We start from the raw sequence: 17,810 nt of genomic DNA, 5'->3' as shown, positions 1-17,810 counted from the left end.
ATTTGGGGTTTATTGGGGTTTTAACTCCCTCATGGTGGCCCTGACACTGCTCAGGAGCTGGTAGGAAAAGCAGTCAACCTGCTGGAAGTAGAGAAGCAGAACCCCAAATCTCCACGCTGTGGGTGGAGTCATGGAATCTAAACCAGCACAAATGGATGCTCCAAAATGAACCATGAGAGGACAGGACAAAATGAGGGTCACTGTCACTGTGGTGAGGCTAAAGGAGCTGTGCCTGTAGCCCAGAATTCCACACTGAGGCTGGGATAGCCTCACAGTGCCTCGTGGAGCGTGGGTATTCCCATGCAGAGCTGCTGATTTACACCAGGTGTGTCAGGAACCAGCAAGGGTTCTGAGGAAACTCAGCAGGATCAGGACAAGGACAAGTCTATATTCTGTAGAATTTGCTACTCATGACCTTCTTGGCAGTAGTTTGTGTACTAAGTATTTACTCTGAGGGCAGGCGACTCTTCCTTTTGCCAAGATCAGATCAGGAGATGGAATTAGATGGTGTGTCATATGGATATTGAAGCTGCTCCACTGCTGAGCTTATTCTTTAAAAAAGGTTTTTTATCACAGGTCTCTCCTGTCTCTCAGTGGCCATGGAGGTCTCATGTGCAATTGCTGCTCCCCTGTAAGAAGTGCCCAGGATGGAGCCGTTTAAAGCTGTGAGGGGATCTGGCCCCAAAGATCCAATTCTGGCAACATCCTGGGGCCCTGTGGGGTCCCTGGGGGAAATAAGGGTGGCACTGGCCAGCAGCAGAGGCTTCGGGCGTGACAATAAAACAAACCTTGGGCATCCCCAGGCTTTCCCTGCTTTCACTCACGTGGCAGCATCTGGTTTTGGCATTTCTGTTTCCTCTTCTTTTAGCCATTTCCATCCCAGGCAGGACCTTCCCCGACTGGAAATAAAGATTAAATATTTTAACGGGATTTTGAAAAACAGAAGTTTTGCCATTGGAGAGTGTGATATGTGGGGAAATTGAGGGAGAGGAAGGAGGGGATCAGATCTCACTTGGCAGCTGTCAGATGAGCTGCACCTTATTGGTGGCAGGGAAGAAGCCGCTGTTTGAAACTCCCTAAGTTCCAAAGGCACGAAGGGCAGGAACTGCTGAAGGCAGAGCTGGGCACGGTCAGTGCCACTCCTAGGCCGGGTGCGCTCGTGGGGCCGCCCGAGGACGGGCACAGGGAGGGACAGACCGGCGGCTGCTCTGGCTTCCGGGACACCGGGGGCACCCGGAGAACACCGTTGCCACGTTCTCGCGGGCCCGGCAGAGCCCCGGCAGAGCCCCGGCTCCCGCCTGCGGGGCGGTTCCGTGCCCGGATCCCCGGCGGCGCCGGCCCCGCTCACGCACCGCGCTCCGTGTCCGCCAGAGGGCGTCCTGCGGGCTCCCGGCCCCACACGGCGGCTCCGGGCCCGCACCGGGGAACGGCGGCGATCCCGCAGGCGGCAGCGCCCTCCCGCTGCCATCCCGGGCCCGATGCCGATCCCGGGCCCGATGCCGATCCCGGGCCCGATGCCGCCTCGATCTCCCGACGGGGGAGAGGCAACACAGCCCGGGAACTCCCCGGCAAGACCCGAACGGCCCATCCCGGCTCCGGCTGTGGGCTCCATCGCCCCCTTTCGCTTATCCTCGTCGCGGCATCGTAGCAGGAGGGAGCATCGGGTCCAGGCTGGGGTTTGCTCAGTCCTCAGCGCTGTCTCAAGCCCAATCCGGCCGAGACCCGCAGCAGTCCCGCCGGGGCAGGGGCAGCACCGCCCCGCGAGCGGGCAGCGGCGGGACTCGGTCTCACAGCCCCGTCCCAGGTGGCGGCCCCGCCGCAGCGCGCCGGGCTCCCCGCCGCACGCGGCCGGGGCTCACACAGCGCCGAGCGAGGGTCCCGGGACAGCGGCACGGGGGCCGCGGGGGCACGGAGGGGCGGTGCCGCAGGGTGCAGGACGGGGCCACGGAGCGCGGGCACGAGGCGCTGCGGCGGGGCCGCGACGGGGGCCGGGGTGGGAGGCAGAGCGCCGCAGGGGTGAGCCGGGAGGTCCCGGGCGGTGCCGCCTCTCCCCCGTCGGGAGGATCGAAGCGGTACCGGGCCCGGGACCTGTATCAGGCCCGGGACGGCCGCGGGCGGGCGCTGCCGGGTGCGGGCCCGGAGCCACCGTGCGGGGCCGGGACCGGGCAGGGCGCCCTCTGGCGGACACGGAGCGCGGAGCGAGCGCGGCGCCCCCGCGTGGCCGCGAGACAGCACTGCGGGGGCGGGGCCAAGGAGGGGCGCGGTTACGGAGCGCGTGCCACGGGGGCGGGGCCGGCACAGGTGTGAGCGGCGAGGCCACAGGGCGCGTGCGCAGCTTGGGACATCAGAGCGCGTGCGCCGCACGCGGCCACCACAGGTGTGAGCAGGGCGAGGCCACCGCGCGCGGGGCGGGACCGAGGTGATTTAAACCCCGGAAACCGCCTCAGGCGCCATTTTCTCCCCAGTTTCGGGAGGAGTCGGACGTGGCCGGTGCGGGCTCCCCAGGCGGGGCCCTGGTGAGGTTCTCTCTGTCCCTCTTTTCTTCTCCTCTTCCTACCCCTTACCCCTCTCCTCCCCTTCTCTCCCTGCCCCTCTGTGCCCCTCGACCCTCCACTCCTCCTTTCCTTTCTTTCTCCTCTCCTCTCCTCTCCTCTCCTCTCCTCTCCTCTCCTCTCCTCTCCTCTCCTCTCCTCTCCTCTCCTCTCCTCTCCTCTCCTCTCCTCTCCTCTCCTCTCCTCTCTCCTCTCTCCTCTCTCCTCTCTCCTCTCTCCTTTCCTTTCTCCTTTCCTTTTTCTCTCCTCTCCCCTCCTCTCCTCCCATTTCCTTTATGCCTTCCGTTCCCTCTTCCTTTCGCCCTTTCTCTTTGCCTTCCCTTCCCTTTCCCTTCTCCTTCTTCTTCTCCTTCTCCTTTCCTTCTTCTCCTTCTCCCTTTCCTTCCTTTTCCTTTTCCTTTTCCTTTTCCTTTTCCTTTTCCTTTCTTTTTCCTTTCTTTTTCCTTTAGTTTCATTACTTTTCCTTTCCCCTCTCCCGCCCTCTCCCCTCTCCCTTATCCCCCTGTCTCTCTCTCTCTCTGTCCCTTTCTGTCTCTTTGTCCCCGCAGCCGCGGGGTTGGGGGTGCCGGATAATAAAGCCCCGAGGGCCGGAGCCGGCGCCCCTGTTTTGGTTCAAAAGGGTCGGGCCCGCTCTGCGGGTCCCCCCTTGCAGATTCCAACACCGCCCCACAGCGCCCGCCTTGGGCCGTCCCTGCATCACACCGGGGTCAGGGCGGGCCCTCCTCAGGAGGGGTCCCGGGCCGGGGGGGTTAGCGAGGGGTGGGGGTTCCCGCACGGGCCCCCTCGTTAGGAGGGGGTCCTGGGGTTGGGGCGTTCAGGATGGGCCCCCTCGTTGGGAGGGGGCCCTGGGGGGTTGGAGGGGGTGGGAGGGAGGGTGGGGAGGGGAGGGAGGGAGGGCCCCCTCCGGAGGAGGGGGTCCTGGGGAGGGGGTTGGGGCGGGCCCCCTCCGGAGGAGGGGGTCCGGGGTGGGAGGGGTTGGGGGGTCCGCCCCCTTAGCCCCTCCCACCCTGGACCCTCTCCTCCGGAGGGGGTTGGCCCTGGCCCCCTCTCTGGGACCCTCTCCTCCGGACAGGGGCCCGGGGGAGGGAGGGAGGGGTGGGTGGGGGGGGGAGAGGAAGAAGGGAGGCTGCTGTTGTGTGACACAAATGTGCAAGTACAGTTCAGAGTGACGTGACCCCCTCTGCTTCCCCTCCCCCCCCACCCCCGCCCCCCCAGGGCCCCTGTCCGGAGGAGGGAGTCCCGGGGAGGGGACCGGGGCCGACCCCCTCCGGAGGAGAGGGTCCAGGGTGGGAGGGGCTAAGGGGGCGGACCCCCCAACCCCTCCCACCCCGGACCCCCTCCTCCGGAGGGGGCCCGCCCCAACCCCCTCCCCGGGACCCCCTCCTCCGGAGGGGGCCCTCCCACCCACCCCCCTCCTCCCACCCCCCTCCTCCCACCCCCCTCCCCTCTTCCCACCCTCCCTCCCCACCCTCCCCGCCCACCCTCCAACCCCCCAGGGCCCCCTCCCAACGAGGGGGCCCATCCTGAACGCCCCAACCCCAGGACCCCCTCCTAACGAGGGGGCCCGTGCGGGAACCCCCACCCTCGCTAACCCCCCCGGCCCGGGACCCCTCCTGAGGAGGGCCCGCCCTGACCCCGGTGTGATGCAGGGACGGCCCAAGGCGGGCGCTGTGGGGCGGTGTTGGAATCTACAAGGGGGGACCCGCAGAGCGGGCCCGACCCTTTTGAACCAAAACAGGGGCGCCGGCTCCGGCCCTCGGGGCTTTATTATCCGGCACCCCCAACCCCGCGGCTGCGGGGACAGAGAGACAGAAAGGGACAGAGAGAGAGAGAGAGAGAGACAGGGGGATGAGGGAGAGAAATAGGGGGATAAGCGACAGATATACGGGGATGACAGATTGAGGAGACAGGGAGATAAGGAAAGGTGACAGGGCAGGACAGGGGAAAGGAAAAGTAATGAAACAAAACGAAAACGAAAAATAAAAATAAAAAGGAAAAGAAAAAGAAAAAGGGAAAGGAAGAGGGAACGGAAAGCATAAAGGAAATGGGAGGAGAGGAGGGGAGAGGAGAGAAAAAGGAAAGGAGAAAGGAAAGGAGAAAGAAGAGAGAGGAGAGGAGAGGAGAGAGGAGAGAGGAGAGAGGAGAGAGGAGAAGTGGAGGGTCGAGGGGCACAGAGGGGCAGGGAGAGGAGGGGAGGAGAGGGGTAAGGGGTAGGAAGAGGAGAAGAAAAGAGGGACAGAGAGAACCTCACCAGGGCCCCGCCTGGGGAGCCCGCACCGGCCACGTCCGACTCCTCCCGAAGCTGGGGAGAAAATGGCGCCTGAGGCGGTTTCCGGGGTTTAAATCACCTCGGTCCCGCCCCGCGCGCCGTGGCCTCGCCCTGCTCACACCTGTGGTGGCCGCGTGCGGCGCACGCGCTCTGATGTCTCGAGCTACGCACGCGCTCTGATGTCTCGAGTTACGCACGCTCTCTGCTGTCTCGGGCTACGCATGCGCTCTGCCGTGCCCCCTTACACCTGTGCCGGCTCCGGCCACCTGTGGCCCCGCCCCCCGCAGCGCTGTCTCGCGGCCACGCAGGGGCGCCGCGCTCGCTCCGCGCTCCGTGCGCGCTTGGATCCTCCCGACGGGGGAGAGGCGGCACCGCCCGGGACATCCCGGCTCACCCCTGCGGCGCTCTGCCCCCGACCCCGGCCGCTGTCGCTGCCCCGCCGCAGCGCCCCGTGCACGGTGCGGTTCCCACGGTAAGCCCCCGGTAGGGCCGGCCCCGCAGCCTCGCAGCGCGCTCTCATCAGGGGCTCCCCGCTCCGGCCCGCCCGAGACCACCGCGACGCCGGGACAGAGCATCGCCCGGCTCTCCCTCCCTTCCCCTGGGCCGCAGCCCCGTCGGGCTCTCGCCGGTCGCGCCCCCGAGGAACCAGCGGGGCTGGATGGCCGTGAGCGGGAGGAGCCGCTTCCTCGGTCTCCAGCTGCTGTATTTCTCCCATGCCGGTTGCCTTCTTCTTGAACTAGGTGAGACCTGACAGACCGCTGGGCTTATCTAGCGGTGCCCAGGGAGCTGCCCTCTCTGCCCGGTACGTGCTCCAAAGCTTCCAGAGGCACCAGAGCTGGCCAGCAAGGAGCTGAGTGGCAAGGAGGTGGCTCTCCATACCACCAGGTAAGTGGTACTGCCTTTGTGCAGGTTACAATCCCAAAATAAAACCATTTGGATTGGAAAAGACCCCTAAGATTGATCCCGGTCAGTTCCTGACCCTTCCTTCTCCCCTTGGTTTGGTGATTGAGGAGATGATCTTCAGTTCCCTCAGCGGTGCAATCCCAGCAGGAGCCGCAGCCCAGCCCTCCCCCGAGCTGCCTTCAGCTCCAAGCGCTGCCCTGACCCCGGCCCCGGCTGAGCTGGGAGAGCCCCGCGGACAGGCGGGGACTCGGGGGCCCGGAGGGCAGTGGCCCGCGGGGGCCCAGTGGATCCAGACCTTCCGGGCATTCTCCACATCCAACCGCTCCCCCAGGTATCCCAAAATATGCCTCAGTGGGTCCAGCACTAGGGGCTTTTATCAGCAAACTGATTCTGGGATCTCGATTCAATCAGACAAGACGTGGCACATAATGAGGGAAAACAGACACAAACTCTCCCAGAAATGCATAAAGTTACTTTATTTTCAGTATACATTTATTTAATTTTGAAAAATATAAATGCTAAAATATCTCATCATCTTCATCTTTTGATTCCATAAAAGTCACAATAGAAAGCTTCATAAAACTGTAAAATACTATAATGTTATAAGGAATTTCATTTTTTATATTACTGGAAAAAAAAAATCACTTTAGTATGCTTGAAATGTTTTCTGCTTTTTTTCCTTGTAGTTCCACCATCTGATCCACTTCATTTCATCCTAAGTCCTTGTTCCCTCCTCCAAAAAGAAAACACGGACTTAGGAGAATTAAGAACAAGAACAAAAGTATCTGAAAGTGCGATTCCAACGCAGGGACGAAGGTGCGCCGGCCCCGGGAGGGGGCAGCGCAGGCCGGGGCTGGCACGGAGCTGCCCGGGGCCAGCGGCCACCGCGGGCGGGCACCTCGCATTTGCGGGTTGAAGGTCGTTTTTGACGGCTGCCTCTGATCTTGGAGGGCTTTGGGTCGGTCTCCACACTTATTCCCTGAAGCGCCCAGCCAGGCTTTTCCGACAAAATCCCGCATTTGGATCTAAAGGACGTTCTGGTTGTTTTCAAAGGCAGAGAACCTTTCCCTGTCACGCTGCAGCTCCTCCCTGCCGCCGGACGTGGGTGCTTCTCATGCAAAGCCGCAGAACCCTCGGTCCTGTCGGCAGCGCCGCCCTCAGCACAACACAAAAAACACAACACAAAGAGAGAGAAAGATCTAGAACAGCAGACAGGACACTTCAAGTGTATTTAACACGGTTCAGAAGAGAAGACCTCATTTTTGGGGAGACAGCAGGCAGCAGCAGCAGCTGGAAGCTGTGCCCATGGAAGGGAGCGGGACGGCCCCTGCTGGGGACGCCCCTGATGGTGCCTCTCCTCTGGGATTGCTGCAGTGCACGGTGTGGGCAGGAGGAGCAGCAAATCCCCACGCAGCTCCTGTGTGCTCCACAGGCCACGCTCTGCCTGTCCCCACTGGGTGCCAGCACTGGTGTCCACCACGGGATGGAGAGCGCTGGCTAAGCTGGCATCACGCTTCCCGAGTGACCTGTCCTCCACCTGCAGAAGGGATCCCAGAGCTGCTCCTTGTCAGGCCTTTGCCAAGTCTCCCCAGCATTTTCAGAGCAGGTTTCAGCCGGGTTCCTGGGATACCCAACACAGATTTCATGGAAACAGAAGGGGAGACCCCTCGAGGGCGAGCAGGGGCTGTACGGAGGTGGTGGCTCCTGTGTGGGAGCAGATGCTAAAATTTGGCATTTAAGATCTCAGCACCATCAGAAATTCCTCTTGACTTCACCAACCCAGACTTTGGTTTCACAAGGACCAAGTGGCAGCATGTGCCCATCCTCTGTGATGGGATTGTCTCCATCAGGGAATTCGCCTCGAGAGCCAGGGTACTTTTTCTTCTTGTTCTGTTGTTCATTTTTGGACGAAGCTATTCGTGTGTTCCTCATGTCCTGGTGAAGCCCAGTTTCCCAAAGCTGCCTTTAGATGCACACAGCAGTATGAAGGTGCTACAGAGAGACCAGCCTCTCTCCTGATGGGATGTCCATGTCGAAATCCTGGGATGGCCAGGCCTGGCCTGCTGAGTCGTGCTGCATTGCTGGTGCAGGGCAGAGCAGCCAAGGTGCAGGGTCAGTTCTGCACATGGTGCTGCACGGGGCTGGGATGCAGGAGGATGTGGATGTTTGTGAATCCCAGTGTCAGGATGAACATCCCAGCAGGCCACCTTCATTTTCCTCCCCTTTCACAAGAGATTTATGTCTCTTTCAGAGCAGGGGGTGCTCATTAAAAAAAACTCCAAAAACCAACTTAACCCTAAGGAAAACAGATGCTTCGGAGCAGAAGGTGTTAATTGAACTGATCCAGCCCTAGGCCACGTCCTGGAGATTGTGGTGTGATGTCGTGGGTTTGTTTCTTGTAAAAATCACGTGATATATGGTACAATACATTTTTTACAGAAAGCCTGGCATCTAGAAATAAGAGGTAGAACTACTCATAACTATATGTTTCCTGCTGCAGGAAAAAAATTCATTTTTCTTTACAGTAATTAAAAAAAGGTTAAAAAAATTGTCAAAAAAAAAAAAAAAAAGTCGTAGGTTAGGCCCCCATAATTTAAACAAAATAATCTAGGAAAATAACACTCTTCCATGTACCTGACGGATTAAGTCCATTAAAGTGTTTCTTTAAAAAAGCTTGCATAGGAAAGGGACATTTCCAGACATGCTACAGCGATGGCAATGGTCTGTCTGTGCTGGGAGTGAAGTACCTTCTCGTTTTCCTACAGGAGGGTTAGCAGCACGTTCCAGCATCTGGGAGCAGCAGCGGGAGCAGACAGGGACGAGCCTGGGGCTGAGCTGGGCTGTGCCGGGCCCGGAGCGCTCCTGCCCCCGCTGCTGCCCCCGCAGGAGGAGCCCAGCAGAGCCCGGGCCGTGCGCAGGGAGGGCGGCGCCTGGCTCCGACACCTTCGCCGCTGGGAGCAGGGAGCTTCTCAACATTTGGCTAGTGACAAAATGAATTCGTAAAAGATCCGACAGACACACAAATTACAAAGTAGTTTCTGTTCCCTTGCTCCTCCAGAAATAACCATTGTCTTCAGGCTCAAGTTCTATTCTAATTTGAGGCACAACTTTTACTGGAGTTCGTGGAGGGCTGCAAAGAAGAACAGACAAGGTCAGAGCAGCACAGACGCTGGGCTTTGGGAATACACAGCCAGATTTAAGGTAAGGCCCACACACAGATAATGTGAATGAGCTGGGCTGAACACTGCTGGCACACCTCCAGGGATGGGGCATCCTGGTGCTCCAGCCCAGGCTGTGACAACACCCCCCCAGCTGCCACTGAAATACTCCAGGCATGGCTGCTGGGATCAATTTCAGTGCCTGGCTAACACCTGTAAGCACAGACACATCTTTGCCATTTCAGAGGAATAAACCTGCCTTGGTTTATTCCTCTGAATAAACCTCTGACACTGCCAGTCCTGCTGCTGGGAGGCCCAAGCTGCCCCAAGGGACTGGACTCTGAGCAATCATCACTTGCTGCAGCTTGAGTTGTTCTTGACTCTGTTTCCCACCACAGATATGTTAAAATGGATTATTTCCCCTCGGCAACCACCTCCTGGGCTCCTCCAGCAGCTCCACATCTTTCTCCTGCTCTGACTCCCAAACCTGTCCTCAGTGCAGCAGCCAGGAGGCCAGGGGAGCCATCAGGGCTCTCACAGGCTCTCCTCTCCCCATCCAGCACTGCCAGGGGCTGGAGGAACTGTGGAATCAACTTGTTCACCATCACCTTGGGAAGCAGCAACCCAGTGCAGGGAACGTCCTCCAAGTGTTTTTGAAGAGTTCCCTGGAGGAAATGAGCTGTGTCCTGGGGGGGCAGAGGTGCATTTTGGGGTGCTTACCTTGGCATGGCGTGTGATTGAAGGAAGGGAATTGTATCAGCACGAGGTGTGGCGTTCAAGGAATGTTGGTGATTTTTCTCCTGGGGGAAGAAAGCCTCAGTGTCACTGCTGCTGCACCCACTGGGCCTCCAGCCCTGCCTCAGCTCCCCCCAATCCATGGGCCAATTCCTGGCAGCTGCCAGATGGATTTACAGCTTGTTGAGGAAGCACTGCATTCCCATCTCTCCTCTGAGCTACAACCCTTGGCGTGCCAGCAGCCCCATCCCCAGGAGTTCCCCCTGCCTGGGTTCTGGCACTTACCTGGGACCTGCCCCCCTGGGCTACCCAGCTCTGTCACCCCCAAGCCCTTGGGAGACCCAGGGTGGCTTCTCCCTGCTGGCCCTGGGGAGCCACATTCTCTGGGAGGGACAGTGCCACTGGTGCTCCTGCTGCAGGAGAGCTGCTGCCAGTGCTCCTGGCAGGAATGTGCCCTGGATCACAGTTACACTCAAGCACAGTCCCACAGTGCTGCTGCATTCCAGAGGCCTGATATTTTTTTATTTTGCATTGTTTTTAATTAGAAACCAGCAAATAAAATACTGGATTATAACAATGTATAAATACTCAAACCAACTACAGCTCAGCCCATGGCTGATTTTCTCTGTTCCAGCTCCAAGGGCAGCCCAAGCACCAGGTTGATGGCACAACTACCTTTTCCTTAACTATTTTAGCCCTTAAGATGTTGGAAAAAGGACACCTGATCCTAAAATCCTGAGTATTTGGGATGCAGTTTGTTTTTAGTACCAGGAATGTACTAAAACCATGGAATGAGGAGGATATGAGGTTGCCTGTGGCTGATTTTGGATGATGTGCTGACATCAGCAAAGCACTGAGGATATAGAAATAGCCAAGAGAATGCCTCCTTTCCAGTGGCTTTATTTTATATTCCCAGTCTCTGAGTGTTTCTGTGTCTAAAGGCCACAGGGTAAGGGGTTTACCATTCCCTGAGGCCTCTAAAAGAACCTGGCTCCCAGCTCCTCAGACCTATGGATGATGTCAGGATCTAAAGATCTGGGGGGTTTAGGTCCTGCTCCTAGGAAGCACTGGCCAGGCAGTAGCACTCGTTTATTTCCTTGGTACTTCTCCCCTCCCACTTCAGAACAAAAGGGCATGTGACACCCTGAGAATGGTAAAAGTCATCCCAGAGGCAAAACCACCGAGGTCAGCTGGGATTCCTCACTTAAAAGAGGAACATGTAAAGTGGGAATGACTGAAAATAAAGATTAAATTCAACAATTCCAGCTATTAACATCAGAAATGAAAACCTAAAAGAAGAGCACAGACCACCTAAGAAGGGAAATAAGTTAATGGCCAACTGATCTCTGCCTGTGCAGCTTAATGACACAAATAAATAATTACTCTGTTAAATGCTGATTTTGGCAACTGCTTGGCACCTAAGGGAACAAACAGTGACAGGACAGTGCTGCAAATCCAGAACACCAGGCTCAGTGGAAAAAAATAAATAGATCCCACCATCAGCAGGTTAACACCAAGGGAGAGAGGGAGAGGAGAGGAGGATAGAGTGGGTGGCCAGGAGACCTGTCAGGAGCTGGAGAAAAGCACTTAAACTGGAGGCACCAGAAGGAACAACACTGAATTTGTAACCAGCAAAGAAAAAAAAAGCTCACAAAAGCAAAATCTGTCATAAAGCAGGGGCCTGGAAATTAAAAAGGAGAGGAGGGGAAAAAAAAAAGAGCAAGAGAATACTTCTGAAGGAAAAGGAAAGATTAAAAATGTTTGAAAAATCACTCTAGATATACAGAGATATATTATTGTAGTGCAAGTGAGAGTCAAGCAGGCATGCAAGAGCTTAGTTCTACTCACTGTCAGCAGGTTTGCTATCACTTAGGAAAGGCTCCTGCTCCATGATGTCCATTGGTATTTTAATACTTGGGACTTTTTCTGAGTAGGGGCAGTCAGACTGTGAAAGAAACGTGTACAAGGTCTTAGAACATTCCCATTCTCTCTCTCATCCTCTCCCACACATCAGAATTATCCTTCACACAGTTCTGTAGGAACAGGTAAAAGAAAAGAAGGGAAAAGAGAAAAGCATCCTCCAGCTTGGCTGCCAGATGGATTCCACTGGCTCCCCACTGCACCCCACTTCCCTTGATTACCCTCATACTCCAAAAATAAAACAGAAAGTTACACCTCTGGTTCACCAGGCAGAGAAAGAGCAGCCAGCTCAGGATGGGGCACAGGGAAGAGCTGGGGTCCCCCAGAGCTGGGGCAGCAGCAGGACTTGACACCCCACTGCCTTCTATCACCCACCTGCTTCTGCTCAGGAGGAGCTGCTTGGAATTGTTTGGCTTTTTTAATAATAAAGGGAACTCCTCCAAGCCAAGGAAAGGCTGTTACTGCCTAACTTGGCCAAGGCAGGAAGGTGGGATTTGCCAGAAATGCTGGGACATCTTTGTTCCTGAAGAGAACCAGACCCACAACACTGGGGTGGAGGGAGGAGACCTTCCAGTCAGGGCAGGAAAACACTAAGGAGGCCAGAGACTGGCTCTCCCTGGATTATTATTCTGACTTTTCATTTATTTTTTAACATAACTGATAGCCAGTGCCTTATTTCATACTCCAACATCAAGATGTTTCCTCTGGACTATTTTTATGAGGCTGAGGGACAAGCATAACTCAAATAAAGCACAAGCAACACCCAGCAGTTCCCTTGGATGAACTCAGATCCATGCCTTGCCCCCCAGATCCCACAGGATTGACTCTGGGGGTGGATATTTCTGGAAGGGAAAGTGTGAAAATAATCCAACCAGTAATGCCCAGTGCTGTCTGTTCAGGAAGCTGGGAAAAGCAAGTGCTGAAAAAAACCAGCAGGAGTTAAGAACCAATGTTTTGTATAAAATGTGTTACCCATTAGATAAATTACTGTACCTGGAACTCAGGAGAAGCCTGGAAGAGAGGAAATACCTTAAAAGAGACAGGAGAGAGGGAAGCCATGGCTCAGGATACACTGCTGGATTCACACCCTCAGGAGGAGGGGATGGAGTCCAAGCTTTGCTGTTACTCAGCAGGGCCCCTTTCACTCTCACCTGGGTTTGCCCAAGGGTGCTAAAGAAAACCCTGGGAGCTGGAGCCATGATGGGACAGGGCAGCTTGCTGTCTGAACTGAAAGCCAGTCCTCCCAGCTGTGCTAGAAGGGGATTCTCTCCCAGCTTCAGGGGACCTTACCCCTCCCTACAGCCCAGCAAAGGCCCTTCTTCATGGACATGAGCAGAAGAAGGGACACCAAGCTTAGAACTCACCACGGGGTGTGTTTAGCACTTCAACAATAAATTTACAGGATTTCAGTGAGACCTGAGCAGGAGAACATTTAAAGGCACCAAGACTACATTTCTTCTTATATATATATACAGGAGGAAAGAGAGCAGTCCAAGGCACATGAGTCTGGCCTAGCCAGGTCACTTTGCACTCTTTAGGGCTTGCTGCCCCCTGAGGTAGGACCAGAGGGTACTGCAGAGGGCACACATGCTCAGGGAACGTGCAGGGGATGAGTTTTACCAACACCAAGCAGTTTTTCCTGCAATATCACAAATCACATCTATTTTGTGCTTCCCAAAAGAGCCATTACAAAAATATTGCAAAAAGAAAAAAGGAAACCAGTAGGACCAGAGCTGCTGGTGAAAAGCCTTCTCCTCCTAAAATGTAAGAGACAAGGAAGGGGAGAAGGGCGTGGGAGGGAAGCTGGAGGAGAAGGGTGATGAGAGGCATTCTAGCAAGGGCCATGACATCTCAGCAGGTACCTGGTGCTCCTGGGAAGTGTGATCTCACCCCTAGCAATGCACAAACCACCCACCACAGGCTGGAAAAGGGAAGGCAGTGTAGGAATTAAGTTTTCTTTGGGACCCATTTGCTGCAGCGGGGGCAGAGCGAGCTGTCAGCTCCACGAGTGGCTGGCCAATGTCCAGCCTGAGCACTGGGCAGGGCATGGAACCTGCAGGGGGTTAGCAATGTGCCAAGAGCAGGAAGCTCCTTACATCATCATTGTCACTGTCCATACTGCCCTTCTTCTTTTTCTTCTTCTTCTCATCCTCTTTCTTCTTCTTGTCCTTTTCTGGAATGACGTCGTCAAGAAAGCTTAAGTCATGCTGGGAAAAGAGGTAGTCCATGGCTTTTCTGACTGCCACCAGGGCCAAGATCTGCAAAGGCAGAGAGGGATTCCCAGTCACATTTTACCTTTCACTTGGCACACTGCATTCCTCTCAGCTCTGCTTCTAAGCCCACACTCTTGAATGCTGGCTGTAAATGAACATACAAAGAAGGTGGTGAACACCTGGGACATCTCTGTCAGCTTAAGAGGTTGTGCTGTGACTGCCTCGTGTCAGACAAAATCTGAAGCAGTGGATACTCCTGTATATAATACAAATAGCAAAACAAGGAGCACTTTTACTTTTGGAAGCAGGTTCACAGGACAGCCAGAGTAATAAAACCTTGGCTGATTTCTCACCACTTGCCCAGCTGAACTCCTAGGAAATCTGACAAGTGCCAACCCACGCCCCCAGAGTTTGCAGACCAAAGTTTACTGGGATTGTGGCAGCAGGAAACTGGAGTAAAAGCTTGTTTTGTGCAAGACTGCAAGGAAAGCACTGGGAAGAAAGGCAGGGACGTGAAATGGGCACTTACACCGACACAGGGTCTGACAGCCCCAGCAGAGGCCACTGAGATCCCACAGGCCTGGCCAGTGGGGACAGCACCAGGCTGGAGGCTGTAACCTATTCCCAGCAGGCTGCCTGGAAGGACAGCTTTGTCCCAGGCCATCACAACCCACAGCACAACCAATTCCCAGGAGAAGGTCTCAGGCTCTGATGGCGTCAGCTGAGGCGCGATTACGGACACCAGGAATTCCTCAGGGGTGGAAAGGTGCCACACAGACACCAGGGACCAGCCCACCATGGGTTACTGTGCTGAAAATGCCTTTCCTCCAAATAAACAGGAACTTGGCCACTGCCTGAATCCTCACAAACTGAAGTTTGCACTTTTTTTGCTCATGAGTGCAGAAAATTGAGCTTTTGCCATCATATCCAGCTCCATTGAAGCTGTGGCTGTGCCTCCTCTGAGTCTGCACCATTCCAACAAACTCTGTCAGCCTTGGCTTTCACTCAGATTCTAACATGGGCAAAGAGATTTTAGATCCAGCTTCCAACATCAGGACAAGACAGCCATGGAGTTATGATGGAATGCCAGACCAGTGGGAATTACTGATTTTTCCATCTTTCACAGGAGCATGTGGCTCAGCAGGAACATTTGGAGGATTTTTTTAACTTGCACCATCTTTTCTCATTTCACTATCTTGTTCTTTACCTGGGTTCTGCCCTCCCTCCTTCTCTCCCTTAAATAAGCACTGCAGCTCCTACCTGCCTCCTCAACTCAGATTTTACTCATCCATAAACCTGAAATGAGGTGACCTGGGACCAAGATTTATTCAGGAGTTTCAGAAAGCTTTGCCTTTGCACAAGTCAGACCCATCTCCAAGCCAGAGTGCCAAGCTGTGTCTATAGCTCCAGTAATAACATGAATTATCACCCAGAGATGGTAAACAACATTAGTGTCTTTTTACTTGAGTCCAAGGAAAAGAGCCATTCCCTGTCCCTCCCTTTGGCACCTCTCTTAGCACTGAGCCTCCTTCTTGGTTCTGTCAATTTGTGCTATTTAAAAGCCAGGGAGACATTCTGCATCTGGTAGCTAGTGTGGGCTAAAGCAGAAAAACTCTGCCCCTCTCCTTGGTTCATGCAGCTCAAGGAGAAACCACAGCAAATCTAACCTTGGCAGCCAGGAATGGTCAACACTAACTACACCTTCCTGGGAAAAAATTAACTTTGCAGGCTGGTTTTCCTCCAGAGGATTTATGGGAAGGCAGCCACAGCCAGGCTGAGCCCGTGCAGTCCTACATGAGTGGAGTCCTACATGTGAGCACAGACTCTCCAGGGAGAGGCTGGACTGACACATGGGCAGGGGTGTATGAGAGGGCAAAGGGAGGGCTGGGAAGGACAGCAGCACCTACCATGACAGGGAATATGATAGCAGCCACGGTGGATTTGAGGATCCAGAGGAGGGCCAGGCACACCACCTGCAGGAAGGTGAAGAGGTGCACCCTGCGCAGCGGGACGTGGCGCAGGTAGATGAAGTCAGGCTGGTGTTTTAGAGGCATCAAGAGCAGCTTCAGCCGGTCCATGAACTGGAAATGGAAAGGAAGAGGTGTTGAAACGAAACCAGGATGCACAAAAGATAGAGAAAACAAGACGAGTGCCCAGACCAGGGTCAGCATCACACTCTGGGGCATTTTTGCTGCTCTCCCCTTCCCTGCTCCTGCCAAGGAAAGACATTCAGCCTTTAGGAAGAATGCTTTTGTTTTCCCTAAATAAATCGGGAGCAGAGGTCAACAGAGGCGAGGGCAGACACTGCATTGCCAGAAAACAGAACAGCACCTCACTGGAGAGCAAGGAAGACGGGCAGCTTTCCCAGCAGTGTCCCTCTGCCCTGTGCTGGACCGGATGGACTCGGAGTTAAACCAAAATAGGGATTTCGCAGTGAGTACAAAACACTGCTGATCCCAGTGCCCCCACCACCTGGGTCGGGAGCAGGGGAAATCCCCTCCAGGAGAGCGGCCCCGGGGCAGCAGGACAATGCCCTCCTTGTCCCCTGGCGGAGTGCGGGCTCACCGCCCACTGCCGGGACCAGGCGGAACCGCAGCAGTGAATGGGAGCTGGAGCTGCGCTACACAACGCCTGAGGGAATTCTGGGGCTCACAGAACAGGCAGTCCCTTCCCCTCGGGGCACAACCCGGCGCCAAAAAGAAAGGCCACAATTAACAGGGTGCCAGAAAGCAACAAAACCACTTCCAGCCTCCTTGGGCCAGCTACAGGCACTGGGCATGAGAGTGGCTCCTTATGTAAGATTTCCTCAACCACAAAAAGAGGGGAGTGGCTTCCCCTCCCTGGAGAACAATGTCCCTGCTCCTTAGCACTGAGGAACAACCCCCCTGCCATAAATCATCCTCCTTCCCTGCTCTCAGTCTGCAGCCCAGGACCCAAACTACCCTGGGAGTGAGCCTGAGCTGGGGCAGAAGCCTGTAGAATCCTGGAATGGTTTGGGTTGGAGGGGATCCTAAGGGGTTCCTCTTGTTCCACCCCACCAGACCAGGCTGCTCCAAGCCCCATCCTGGTTGCCAAAGATGGACCCAGGTCTTCACTGGCACTGCCAGTGCCCACCTGGCCACTGTCCCTTGGTCTGCCCTCTAGGACACCCGGGCTCGTGGCAAAGCTTGCCAACAGCTGCCACCCTTCATGGGCCTCTTGGGAAGGAGGAGGAGCAGTGAAGGAGAAGGGTAGAGCTGGAGGGCTGTGGCAGGAGCCCTGTGCTGGCTGATGACTCACCTGCACACCATTGAGGGATGCAACTCCCATGTAGAGGAAGACACCGTAGAGCACGGGCATGGGAATGAACTGTGGGACAAGAGCAGGAGAGCCCAGGTGAGAACCTCCCTGTACACCACACACCATTGTCAGCAATCCAAACTGCACCCCAGGATGGACAACACAGAGGAAGGAAGCCATGGAAGTAATGAAGCAAAATAAAGCTGAATAAACAATAAATCCTCCTGCTGTGCTCTGAGAGATGCGAGTGCAATCACACTCTCCCACTTCACCAGGACTTGGACATCTTGTCAAGAACCAGAGGGAATGTTGCCAGTCACGTAGCAAGTCAAGGAACAGGTGGGCAAATGTGTTCCAGTGAGCTTCAAACTGCCTTTCCCCTCTGATTTGTGGTGTGACTGGAAGCAGAAGGCAGAGAAAGAGGAAAGGCAGCACGATCCTGTAGTTTGTGGTACACCCTGTTTTCCCAGGTAACAGAACAAGAATAAAAGGACTCAAGTGCCAGGGGAGGTTTGGTAGGAAAACACAGGTAGGATATTGGGAAAACACTTTGATAGAAAGGGTTGTCAAGCCCTGGCACAGGCTTTCCAGGGCAGTGCTGGAGTTGCCATCTCTGGAGGAGTTTAAAAGCAGCACTCGGGGATATGGCTTTAGTGTTGACTTTGGCAGTGGTGGTGGAACTGGGTCATCTTAGAGAGCTTTTCCAATTGAAACAATCCTGTGATTCCATGTCCAGTCCAGCTCAGGAAGCCATGCAAATCCATGCAGAAAGGATGTTCTC

The 17,810-nt window shown here is 55.4% G+C and overlaps 1 protein-coding gene across 5 annotated transcripts in view; it reads right to left on the bottom strand.

The window, feature by feature from the left end:
• Nucleotides 1-6,181: 6,181 nt before the first annotated feature.
• SLC4A4 (solute carrier family 4 member 4) overlaps nucleotides 6,182-17,810 on the bottom strand; it is a 146,690-nt gene continuing 135,061 nt past the window's right edge. For all 5 annotated transcript variants that reach the window (XM_018923526.3, XM_018923525.3, XM_018923527.3 and 2 more), the window contains 6 exons: nucleotides 17,030-17,098; nucleotides 15,658-15,831; nucleotides 13,634-13,795; nucleotides 11,466-11,562; nucleotides 9,603-9,682; nucleotides 6,182-8,854 (listed from right to left, as the gene is read on the bottom strand). In XM_018923526.3, coding sequence (XP_018779071.1) covers nucleotides 9,639-9,682; nucleotides 11,466-11,562; nucleotides 13,634-13,795; nucleotides 15,658-15,831; nucleotides 17,030-17,098 — 546 coding nt within the window. In that variant the 3' untranslated portion in view covers nucleotides 6,182-8,854; nucleotides 9,603-9,638. The remainder of the gene's footprint in view (nucleotides 8,855-9,602; nucleotides 9,683-11,465; nucleotides 11,563-13,633; nucleotides 13,796-15,657; nucleotides 15,832-17,029; nucleotides 17,099-17,810) is intronic.

The sequence above is a fragment of the Serinus canaria genome, chromosome 4 (genome assembly GCF_022539315.1).
Source record: "Serinus canaria isolate serCan28SL12 chromosome 4, serCan2020, whole genome shotgun sequence".
Lineage (NCBI taxonomy): Eukaryota > Metazoa > Chordata > Aves > Passeriformes > Fringillidae > Serinus > Serinus canaria.
Note: the sequence above shows the minus strand (reverse complement) of the source record. Positions and strands in the feature narration are given on the sequence as shown.